Source organism: Poecilia reticulata, linkage group LG16 (genome assembly GCF_000633615.1).
Source record: "Poecilia reticulata strain Guanapo linkage group LG16, Guppy_female_1.0+MT, whole genome shotgun sequence".
Taxonomy (NCBI): domain Eukaryota; kingdom Metazoa; phylum Chordata; class Actinopteri; order Cyprinodontiformes; family Poeciliidae; genus Poecilia; species Poecilia reticulata.
Window position 1 is genome coordinate 30,924,526 of NC_024346.1, and position 12,856 is coordinate 30,937,381.

A 12,856-nucleotide genomic window follows, 5' to 3' on the forward strand; every position below is an offset into this window, starting at 1 on the left:
AGACTTCCACATGGATATATACATCAGTGATTCTTGTGAAGAGGGACAAAACTGGTTCTATGGATAAAGCACAAAATTTGAATGAAATATACACAAATTTTTTTTTTTTTTTTTTCAAATATCTGAGTAAACTAATCTGGGCCATATGAGCACAGCAATGTATATTTTCCTGGTGTTTGAATATTTTTTATTTTAAACTTTGTAGTAGGTGGTGTCTGTAAAAACCCTCGACCTGGAGCAGAACTCAATACTGTTCTGTATTGATAGTATAATAGTTTAAAACAAGTAAAGGAATACTAAGATAGTATATTATGAAAATCAAGTGCAAGTATTCAAATAAATTATAAAAGTATCAATAAATTGAATTAAAAATCATTTTTATATATTTTCCAACTCCATTGAAATTTGTCCCTAGTTTTTGTCAACACCGTCAGAAATTAAAAGAATGTTTAAAAAAAAAAACCATCAGGCATTATTGGGGGGCACCAGAACTTCTGAGGACCCCATGACCACTTCCTTTCTCTTCGTTTGCCAAGAGGGCTAGTTAGCTCTGGTTAGCTTATGTTATTTAGTTTTTCTTCCATTTTATTCCCAAGTTGTTAGGAATAACAATTTAGGAATAAAATGTGTTTAAAGCATTTAAACACATGGTTGACAACCATGATGTGTCAACTCTATAACTGACAATTTACAAAACGATTAAATAAATGCTTAATTTTGGTATACTGTAAAGATTTCATGGACCTAATGAGCTACAATATGGCCTCCTTCAGAATAATACATTATAAATTGAGGTAGTTCGGCATTTTGTCAACTCCGTCAGTTTTTAACTGTGTGACTCTTTCAGTGTTGACAAATCTCACTTAAATGTGCAGTTGATTCATTTTAATGTATTTTAAATAAATTGCATTAATTCACATGTATGAAGTATTTTTTACTCACTAGTTTGTCACCACCTTCAGTTCAGTGTCAACTCCATCAGATGGACTTTGTTTTTTGTTTAAATATTTCTTTTGTTTCTGGAGAAGCATTTGTCTTTAAAACAGAAAAATCGCTAATAAAGGTCATTAAAAATTATTTTATATTTATTTTGTCAGATGGTGATGACAAAGTTCTGGGTCAGGTCCATTAAAAATGTAATTTTCAGAAAAATGCTACAACTGGGAGCCTGTACCTTAGCATCTTTACATTTCCACAACATTATTTGTCATAATTTAAACCCATTTTGTCCCTCTTCTCAAGAATCGCTGATTATATATATATGAAACATTCAAAATAATAGTCTTGCGTCACTAGCCAGATAAATCACTGGTTTTGTTTGAATTTCTTCCATATTACAAACATTTTTAGGCAGTTTAGCAGAAGTATAGAAAACCAACAGACTCAACAGGCATGATGTGCATGCTGCCGATTCTTTGAAACTGAATCATTTCCTGAAAGGGGTGTGTTCAAAAAAAATAGCAGTGCCAAGTTCAGTTAGTGAGGTCATCGATTATGTGAAAAAATGTGTTAAGCAGGTGACCCTTAAAGGATCAAGGCAACTGACGTTGCATATGCTGGATGTGGATTTGTCTTTGAAAAACTGAGTAAAAGGGTCGCTCAAGACACTGTTCAGAAGAAGGACATCGTTTGATCAAACCATTTTTCCCCTAATAAAAGAGGGGAAAATCTATAAGGTGCAGAAAATGATGGGCAGTTCATCTAAAATGATATCAAACACTTTAAAATGGCAGCCAAAACCAAAAAGACAAGAAAAAGAAAAACTAATAATCAGAGATCCATGTGAAGCCAAGCTACCAGCAAGAAACCCACAGTGGGGAAAAAAAATGCTGCGCTGAATAGGTTACAACTTGAAAAACATATTTGACTGGGCTAAAAGGAAAAGGCGTAAGATTTTGTGGACTAATGAGAGTAAGATTGTTCTTTTTGGGTCTAAAAAGTCTATTTTTTTCTTTTTGAAAAAGTAATTATATATCATTTTACAGGAAGTCAAATACAATGTTCAAAAAAATTGCAGTGTTGACATCTTTCCAAACTCAAAAAGATACTGTATAAACTTAGAAATCCTGTAAGATTCAACTTTCCTGAGAATCATAAAATATTTAGTTGCATAACCATGGTTTCTGATAACTGCTTCACATCTGTGATCCATGGAGTCGACCAACTTCTGGCACAGGTCATCAGACATTACAGCCCAATACAGTCATACTACATTAATTTGCTACTTAATTTTGTTTTGCACTTCTAGTCACTCAGTGTGCACAAAAAATCCCTTAAGGAGAAACCACCATACCTCTTGTGATTTCTGTCTTGGTTCTTTTTAACAAACTAGTCATCATAACAAAACTGCATTTGGGATTTGACCTCAAGCACTCACATCTAACTATATTTATACCTCGCATATCCAAAACTCTCACTGAGGCTTATAGAGTGCTTAGGCCAGAATTATGCAGTCTGGATGACGAACTGTTTGGTATTACAGTTCTTCAAACAGCCATGACAGAGTCAACTTTCTTTATGAATACAACGCATTTAAACACTGTAATAAATCAAACTCTGGTAGAGACCGATCAGCTTGAAATTTAATCAACATTTTGTCCAGTCATACAGCTAGTAAATGTATTATTTCTCCAGTTACTCTGTTGGGTCCAGTTTCAAGGAAGTTTTTTATGAAAGGCTACCACAAGTTTTAGCTTATAATCTCATATCTCAGTTAAGGAATTTCACTAACTGAGATATGGGCTCCAGAAAGAAGAAACATTTATGGACTCAGACTGCTTTAATGCAATATTCCAAAGTCTAGATAAGACTGACTGGTAACAAGATTCTCTCAAACCAAGGCTTCTACACAGTTAAACATTTATCCTAAAATGACAACTTAACTTTTTCTTTCGTGTAGAAGTTTTGTCAACAAGATACCTAAAAACTCTGTGGCAAACTCTGATGGGACTGGTGAACAAGTCTGTGACTAATTCTGTACAACCCGAGTTGTTTTTTGCACAAGAAAAGCCAAATGTTGCACAACCCATTCTGGCACCACCTCAGCCCAGCCTTTGTCAATCACAGGACTGCCGTTAGAGTCCTGAAAGGAAGTGGTCATCGTTACCATGGCAGAATGCTTGGGGTTGAGAGCATGAGTTTGCCCTGATTTAATGGAAAGAGAACCAAAACTAGGAAGTGTTGTTCTGGTGCCAGAATCTTTTAGCTTTCCTTCAGCCGGTAGTAGAGTCTGAGGAAGAGTTTGGTCCGGAGAGCCAGAAGTAATGTCCAACTTCCCATCATTACAAATCAGGTTCCTGAGCAAACGTAGATGAGTGTGTCCTGTTGGTAACCCTTTGACCTGTAGATCAGCATCTCCATCCAATCCATTACCGCTTACGGATTCTGTTGCTCGGACTGATGTGTGGAGAGTTGTGGTCAGAGTCGATTTATCAACACATTTGACCCATTTTGACCACAAGTCTAAATCCACCTCAGGTATAACCTTCTCTGACAATCTAACAGAACTATTTCTGACACTAACAGAGCTAAAGTCCTCAATACCAACAGCACTAGATATTGCGCTATGTCCCTCATTATAATTATGGTTTTCCTTGTGGGAGGCACTATAAGCATTCGTACAACTAACACTGTGACTATGTGGACAACGAGTAGTGATGGCATCTTCAGAAGAAGAAACAGTACCAGAAGAACCTTGAGTGCTTAGATGATACTCTATGCCATAACTATCATTTTCTTGTGTACCTGAAGCATCTGAGCTTTTATTGACAATGGCTAACCTAGACACAGATTTTCTCAAATTTAACCCCTCCTCCCCATCCTGAGCAGTTACATTGTGTGATCTAGCTTCATCTGACATGTGTGTTGGAAGCATTTTCAGCTCACCGTCTTCATTTTTCAGGTTCCTGGCTTTTTTCTCTGTCTGCTCTTCTGCCTTTTCCTGTCCCAGGATCACCACCTGTCTCCATTCTATTCTGCCAGCAACAGACTCTTTATCTTTAAAACTACTTCTGTCCTGTAGAAAAGCCTGACTATCCTCCACATTGTCTTTATTGGTCACTTTTTGATCCAAATATTCTCTTTCCTCAGCTTCAAAAGATCTCTGTCTTGCAGTAGGATTCTCCAACTTTTGATCAACAAGCCAGCCTGAACTTCTGACATGGTTCTTCACAGCTGTGGGAAAGAAGACAACCAAATAAGGTCAAAGATATAGGGTCATGGGTCACATTCAATAAATGGTAGAGGAATGATTAGGCCTGTCACGATAAATTTTGCTGGACAATTAAATGTCTAAAAAATTATTGCGATAAACGATAATATTGTTTCAAGACCTTTTGACACTGATTTAATGGAAATGACTAATGATGCATGTGATTTCCTGCCATAGATAGATACACTTTATTTTCAAAAGAACATACAACACTGGAACTGATAAACTTAATCAGTTCCAGTGTTAATGGATTCTCAGTCTCCATTAACAAAAAACGTACTTGAATAAAAACTAAACAACATAAAGCCAAAGTGGAAAAAAATACTGCATTCAACCAAAAGAGTGCCGATTATGAAGTCTGTATATTATATTGGCCTTCAGTAATCACTAGATTTAAATAAAGATGGGCACATCCCACTACCTAATGCAGTAGTTCAGACTACACCATTTTTTGCCCTTTGTCGCTTGTGGTTAGTAACCGATCATCCTGCAGTGTGTGGTGTGTTACGGTGGATCGTCGTGGCCGCTCCGATCTAAATCAGGGGGTAGCCAATCAGAAAGCGTGGATTCTCCTCCTGCTTTCTGAAGGGAAATTACGGAGGGGAATCCCAAACAGCTGAAACAGCAACACGAAGTCCAGCGGACATCGGAGATGATATGTGGAAACAACATTAATATTTATTCAACGTTTCGTGCTAAGAATATAGAATGACAAGGAGAAGAGTTGGAGCCAAATTGCTACCGCAGTTGATGAACTCGGTAACTTTTCAGCTGTTCTTTGTTAACGTGACATAAATAGGTTATAATGATTTTCATTCGGTCAGGACTTTAGGCTGACTCTAGCCACATGCATCACAGGTAGATTCTAGTAAAGCACTGATTAATGCCTGGTTTTAAAATGAGTTAACTGAACTTGTAGCCTTTATTTTGTGACCATGTGGCTGGACACCACACGGCACGACGAACCCGATCGAACCGTTAGACCTTCTGTCTGCTAATGTGTCTCTCAGGGTTTGAAAATGGGCCGACAACTCGTGTAGTGAGAGCTGGACATTACACTAAGGAAATGAGGAAGGGAGGGTCAGTGGAGAGCACCGGAGCTGAGCCTTTTTTCATTTAGTGTCATCAACAGAAAGAAAAAGGGCAGGAAGAGACGATGGAGCCGGTAATTAAAATGAGGTCGATAGGTTTAATCGTGCGATTAATTGATTTATCGTTTATCGCGACAGGCCTAGGAATGATGCAATATCATAAATCATAATTTGCAAACTTACACATGTCTGTGTCAGTGCACACAGAATCACAGCAGGAACACACTGTGGGGGAAGTCAACATTTCTTCCCACCTACATATCAAACAGAAAATTCTGTTCATTAGTTTGTTAAGTATATTTTACTCAGTGAAATATGGTGACAAAATACTTTTTCTAAATGTCATTGTGGAAACAATGAACAGACAACATATGAATTAACAGGTCATGTCACAATAAAAATGTTCTGCTTGGAAACACTACAGTCGGAGGTTCACATGAATCTTTCAATACAACTTACAAAATTAACAATTATTATTATTAATAATAATTAATTCATTAATTACAAGACAGTTTACTCCAATGGTGACTGGTTTGTACATGTATAGTGATTTATCCCAACACCCTTCACACACACTCATACAGTCAGTCCTAGCTAGTGCTTGGGAAGCGAGGCGGTCGTGCACCGATGCCCTCTGACCAGTAGGCAAGATGGGTGAAGTGGCCAAGCATACAACAACAGAGGGTGGAGGAGGGCTCCAACCAGCAACCTGCCGATTGCAGGCCAAGCTACCACTGTAGCCACCATCGTCTCACCAATTTCCAAACATTAAGACATTTTGAGGCTTAAATTCAAATCGGTAGACGCTTTACACTAACTAGCATCATCAAGTTTCTAATTGCAGCATTTTCGGTGTGAGTCTCTCCAGGTTGAATTGATAGTGAAAGGCACAACTTCAACATATTATAAATAATTGGATTCAGTATTTTTTTCTGTCTAGTGTTTCAAGAGAAGGCTCAAGTTCAAGAAAATCAAAACACCAGTACTGTACTGAACGTCTGATGTTCAGTACAGTACTGTGGTCCCATGCCATACATTAAATAATAGACATACTAAAGCAATTTTAACTATTAGCAAAATTGTTACTGTCAGTATATAAAAAAATATTTAGATTAATTGTAATTTTCTTCAGTCACTAACCTGCCAGCAGCCTTGTTGAAGTTACAGGACTTTGCGATGCTTGAAGTGCTCAGACCGACTGACAGTGTACAGTGGAGGTGCTGCACCTGCAGACAATGTGGGTGGAAACCATGAACTTTCTCAGGAGGACAGAAAGCATGGGATTCTCCAAGATGGCTGCTGACGACGCTGCTAGATTCTGTGCAAACATCTACATGTTCCAGACGAGAACTGAAGTCTATGGTACTCATTCAAAGCTTTACAAGTGTAAAAGCATGCTCTTTAGAAATCCACGTTTTAAAGTTTCCAACCATTGATTTCAGAAGGTGTTTCATCAGGAAAAAGGCTATTTTTAATTCCACACCTCTGTGTGTACTTAGTGACATTTTCTTCTGCTCCTTTCATTTCCTCAGAGACTTGACCTGGAGAAGTCAGTACATTAAGCAGACTGTGAACCTTACTTGTGAGACTCCTCTAAACAGAAAGGCATCCACTGAGAACTTCACCACACTGCCACCTCCTGACAGGAACTGAGAACTGCTGCCCTCCCTCCTGCTGTCTGTCATGCAACTGCAACAATAAACTAAAATCAGGAAATAGCCAAGCAAATGCCACAGTATGTGTATGTTGGCTGGTGCATACCCGTAATTGGTGATGATATCCACTTTAGGCAAGCTGCTTGGATCTTCAGAACTTGTGGCTTGACAGGAATCCACATAAAGCCTCTCTCCAGCCAACAGAGTTCCCGCCTGAGCCAAAAAATAAACTTGCTCTCCTAAATAGAACGTATGACCTGGGGACAGGGGCTCCCACTGGGCTAATACAAACAGAAGACAATTTTCAATTTACAAGTATTTCAGATTATTTGACAGACATATTTCAGCTTAAGTAAACACATTAAATTAGGATTTTTGCACAGACATGTGAATCTGAAAGCTTAGACATCGATTCACCAAAAGAAAGCACACAGAAGAAGTTATTCAATTTAGATGTAATCGTACTCATGCCAACCAGCAAAAGGGAACAAAATGATATTTACAAAGAGCTGGCATCTCCAGAACAGGGCTAGACTGGACCAGAGGCCCAACACTGGAACCAATAGGAAGAGTTTTAGCCCGTTCCCATGATCCCACAGGGAGTAAAGAGTAAAGAGTTCTCTTCCCAAGCAGATATTTTCTCCTATAGGTGCTTCACTTTTTGGCCAGTGAGATGCACCTTTTAGAGACAGACTTTAAATGTGCATTTCAGTAATTAACAAAATCTGCAACTGACTTTAAATTCCTTTCAAAGTAATCTCAGAAATAAAAAAATTAAAAAAAGCAAAATTCTGAAGATAAAAAATACCCACCATTACAGACAGTAAGGCTGAAAGTTAGTTTACTCTTGATACTCCTCAGAAAAGTTGTGTGTTGGACTTGTGGTCTATAACCAACTTTGTAAGAGTAATGAAACCTGAAGCACAAGAAGATTCATATGATGTCAGAATGATAAATAATAAGTAAGAAGGTTGTTTAAAAGCAGCTTATTATGCAACAGTCTCTTTAACACATCATAACATGATTTGAGCCATGTCCTTGCTTTTAACTGGATATTTAGGATTGCTACAGTGTTTTGGTTCTTTGTACAAATAAAACTGAGCCAAATTAAGATACGTGTTCTTCATTGAACTGATCATCATTAATCATGAACTACTTTGTGGTCTGGAAAAGTGTTTTTCCACTTCTGTTTCCTTAATGTAGCTTTTTAAGAGTTCAACAAAAATTGTAGTTATCAATAATTACCTGTTATAATAGCAGTGGATGGGAAGATTAATTGGAAAAACTCTGATGACATAGCCTTGTGAGGGAGGAGTGTAGTTCAACAGGTAAGAATAAACCAGCTGACCACCAGCAACCTGGAATGAAATTTAAAAAAGACCTTCAGATTTTTACGCAACGCATTTTGTATCCAGTCAACAAAACAAGCAGGAGAAAATGTCACAGAACAATAGAGGTTTGTGACATGTGGGGTCTTTGGTTTTGAAGAATTTTTAAGTGTGTAATATTCCAATACTACTTTGAGTTGAAAACTGGAACAACTAATGTGCTAAACTAAAGAAAAAATAATCATTTCAGAAATGGATTAGAATTCATATCAATGCAACCAAAGAACTGCAAGCTGACATGTAGCTCATTTAAGTGCATCTTAGTGTATTGGGTATTACTGAAGTAATCAATAAGTAATCTTTAAGAAATCAATTCAAAGCATAAAACTGACACATTCATTATGCAGACATGTTAATTGTATGCTTTAAATTGAAAACTATTTATTAGGCCAATTGAAAAGGATTTCATGTAAGTTGGTCTATGTAATTATGGAAAGAAATGTCATCAATTTTTTAGCAGAAAATCAAAGATAGCCACAACAGTGAGCAGAAGATGGAAAAGGTTATTCCTTAGGAAACCGTCTGTTCAGAGCCATCCAAACATGTTCATAAAGTGTTTAGTGGAAGGAAAGAGTGTGATTGGAGAGCAATAATAGCCACCCTTTGTGAAACACAACCTATTCAAGAGTTTGATGGAGTTTTATAAGATGCGTACTGTAGCTGCAGTCAGTGTTTCAATGGCTTTTAGAAACATTTCCAGTACATGAACTAAAATTGGTGCATTCCTTTTTTAAAGCCACTCTTAAACCAGACAACATCAATAGTGTCTAAGAAATGGCTAACGAGCTCTTCAGCTTTTTCTAGAAAAACAAGACTATTACAGAATGCTCCATTAAGATGGAAATCAATGCCCCAGACTCTGCAGCAGAGTGGGGAGGTTTAAAATCCAGGTTACTTTAGGTCCACTATATTTGGAGAACAATGTGACCTGCAGGCTGTCATTTCACCAACTCTAAATTCAGCGCTGTGCAGTTTATGCTTCACACTGCTGGCAAATGTTATTTTCAAACAGGACCTGGAACCTGCCAAATGAACCAGTAGCTGATTTAATGACCATGGTATCACAGGGCTAATATGGTCAGCAAACTGGCCAAACTCAAAGCCCATGGAGAGAATTTTCTCTACAATCAGATGTTTCAGTCAGCATTTCAGTGACCTTCTTAAGAATGTTTCGACTGACTACTTTTTGCTTCAACTCAAGCAAATAATGGAGTAATGCCATTTACTTTGCTATATGAAGTACTTTATGTGTGCTGAGCCCTCTGCTCTTCACTCTACATACACATGACTCAGTCCACCAAAGTAGCACTCTTGTTAAATTTGCAGATGACACAGCTGTAGCAGGTCTCATCTCAGCAGGGATGAATCTGTCTGCAGGATCGAGGTGGAGCGACTCACAGCGTGGTGCACTTTTAATAACTTGATCCTTTACACAGCCAACACCAAGGAGTTTAAAGTGGATTTTAGGAGAAGTGACGAATACAAGCTCAGTGAGCAAGAAGAGGTAGTCTCCTCAGAGCAGATGGGTGTGCAGAGCTGGGAATAGATGGAGAAGTTTGTGACGGTCAAAATTAAATCAGTGGAGGTTGGCTAGACTTACATGTTAAACAGGGTAAGAGGCGCGACCGTTCAGACATAATCTGTGTACAGACAAAATCTGTTGGGTTTTTTCCCCCCTTTTCTTAATCTCACCTTTCACTTAAAATGGTCTGTTTGGAAGTTACTTTAAAGAGGGTTGCCTGTACCAGAATTAATATAATCCTTTTATGAAGGCTAATTTTGGTTGAATGCTGCACCAATGTAGGTGTAGTGTAAAAACCACACCGCTTGATGGGCTCATGTCTGCTTTGAGGACCAGGTAACTGAATACAGAATCCTGGTGCCATGAGTGAGTACCAACCAATATTTAACAAGTATGAGCTTTCCGTTTCCATGACTTTTGAGCAGGCCCTTAGTTCCCTCCCCCCCCGAAATATTTTTATTAGAATTTTCTGCTACAAAACAAAACATGGAAAAAAAATAGACAAAAATTATGTGCAATTCCTCCCCGAGCCCCCAAAAAACAACCCCAGGGCTCACTATCTGCACAAAAAAAAGAAAAATCAAGCTTACATGTCAGTGTTTGGCAAGATGTAGGAAGGAAAACCAAATATCTTTAAAGTCTGGAAGCTTTCCTTTTGTTATACAAGTCAGTTTTCCATTGCCATGTTCAATAATTTGATCTATTCATTTGTCTTTGGTCTTTCCATGTTCCTCCACTTCAGAGCAATCAAATGTTCAGCCTGCAAGAGGCAAAAACTCACAAGCTTCTCTCTCTTTGTAGGTCCTTTAAATCCATCTGGAAAAATGTGAAGTAATCAAAGTTTACTGTCCTCTGGAACATCCTGTTCAATCATGAACATGATAACCTTCCATAAAGTTTGAAGCTCTATACATTGCCACATGCAATGGAAAAGAGTATCCTTATCTATATTACATTTAACATACACATCAGAAATATTTGAATTGAAATGGATTTACAGGAGTGATATACGTTGTAAATAACCATTTGTATTGCAATAGTCTAAACCTTGTGTTAATATTTTGCGTTTGAGCCAATAGTCATGAGTTATTCCATTCATGTTTGTAGATCAGTTTTTCATGCTTCTAAATACGAGTATTTTCTTCCAAAGCTAAAAGAAAAATATAAAATTGGGAAAGTAGGCCTCTACCCTGATGGTGAACTAAATATTCTCCATAGTAGAGAGTGGAGGTTCAGCAGTGGATTTCAGTGAGGCAGTAACAAAGCTTCTAGTATTCAAGTACTTAAAGTGCTTTTGGGTCAGACTGTATTTGTTTAGCAGTTGTTCAAAGGACATCAAGACTCCTTCACTATAAAGGTCCCGTATTTTACTAAAGTCATATTCTAAACCCTGTGGTTTGAATCTGTTATTTCCCCAAATAGGTGACAGACATGAGATCTTGGACACCTCATCCAATATCAGTGGTGCCAAACTGATATTGTGTTTTTGAGAAAAAGAGTTTTGGTATTTTTTAACTTGGTTAAAATTCTTTTATGTTTTAAATCTTTGGTGTTAAAATAAAGACATTAACAAAATTACATTAGACCCATTTCATCATCGAGTGTGGAGCCTGTTTACAAACTTGAATTTAGTTAATATAGGGGAAAAAATGTTTAATTAAAAATCAGTTGATGGAAAGCCAAACTTAGTTGTTAAAGTTACATAATTTGCTTATATTTAGTGAACAAATGCAAAATAAGTTCACTGAATGAGCGTTTGCTAACAAAGACTAACAAAGTCTAGTTAGTTCAACTAATTTGTCTTTTGTCAATCTGAAGTGATTTGACATAGTTATGTTAATTCGTTAATTTGATCTTAGATAAACATAAGGTTATAATGTGAGATTATATCTTTGTTTGCCTTCATCTGAAACACAATCATGTATAACCTGTTGGAAAAATAAATAAATAAAACTTATGTTAGGTCAAAGATTAATTTCTTTGAGTGTAGACAGTGATATGTAGGGTTTGGTTTAATCACTTTCTCTAATATTTGTCCTCTTTCACAAACATATCAGTTCACAGTAAGATGATCGTTCTGACCTGAACTTTTCCGCCACACTCCAGCAGGCCGTACTGGAAGTACAAGTACCGGGATGTCGCTTCGCTCGGTGCGCACGAGCCTATCCGGAACAGGGATGGCACGTTCCAGGCCCGCAGCAGGAAGCGGTCCACGCGGACCGAAACTGTCTCTGTGCCGCACCAAGCCTCCACAGCGCGGGCCACCTTCTCCGGGATGCTCTTATGTTGCCGCGGCGGGGGGGCGAGCAGCCCGGCCAGCCCGGCGGGCAGAGGCCCTCCGTACGGAGCTGGTCGGAACAGCTCCGCTGGAACCAGCGGCATCGATGCGTGCAGGAAAACTGGCAGGCGGTAGGAGGAAGGCATGGGGACGCTGTTCATCATCTCCTCTGACGACGTCGGATGCAGAACCGGGCCTCCAAGTGTGACATGAAACAGACTCCAGAGAAGCCAGAGAAAACCCGACATGACCAGCCAACAGGAAGAGCAAAGCCGGAGAAAAGTGGAACCCAGCAGGAAAACCCGTGGATCTGATGTCACAGCTCACCTGCCAGCTTCATTATCACACCTGCTGCAGGCTGATTGGCTCTGCTCTAGCTGTCCCCCTGTGGTGAAGATACAAATACCTTCAGTGGCCAGTAGAGCTACAAAGAACACAAATAACTTAACATATGAGAAACAAACAGCTCCTCAAACTGATATGTAGCCAAATTTACAGATTTTCCCATTTGATATGAGAATAGCAGCTACATTTCATCCATACGCTACACTGTCTTCTGAAATAAACTCCACAGAAGTGGCAAGCAAATGTGATCATCTGTTGATTCATCCTGAGGTCCTGACCTCAGGCCCTGACCTCAGGTCCTGACCTCAGGCCCTGACCTCAGGCCCTGACCTCAGGTCCTGACCTCAGGCCCTGACCTCAGGCCCTG

General features: G+C 38.6%; 1 protein-coding gene across 1 annotated transcript; it reads right to left on the bottom strand.

Annotated features, from left to right (window-relative positions):
- Positions 1 to 2,560: 2,560 nt before the first annotated feature.
- LOC103478789 (uncharacterized) lies at positions 2,561 to 12,777 on the bottom strand. Its single transcript, XM_008432843.2, has 8 exons — positions 11,949 to 12,777; positions 8,202 to 8,314; positions 7,769 to 7,872; positions 7,063 to 7,237; positions 6,882 to 6,990; positions 6,442 to 6,527; positions 5,485 to 5,555; positions 2,561 to 4,173 (listed from the first exon to the last, which is right to left on the bottom strand). The coding sequence occupies exons 1-8, from the start codon at positions 12,390 to 12,392 to the stop codon at positions 2,969 to 2,971; spliced, it is 2,307 nt and encodes a 768-aa protein (XP_008431065.1). The 5' UTR covers positions 12,393 to 12,777; the 3' UTR covers positions 2,561 to 2,968.
- Between the last annotated feature and the right edge of the window lie 79 nt (positions 12,778 to 12,856).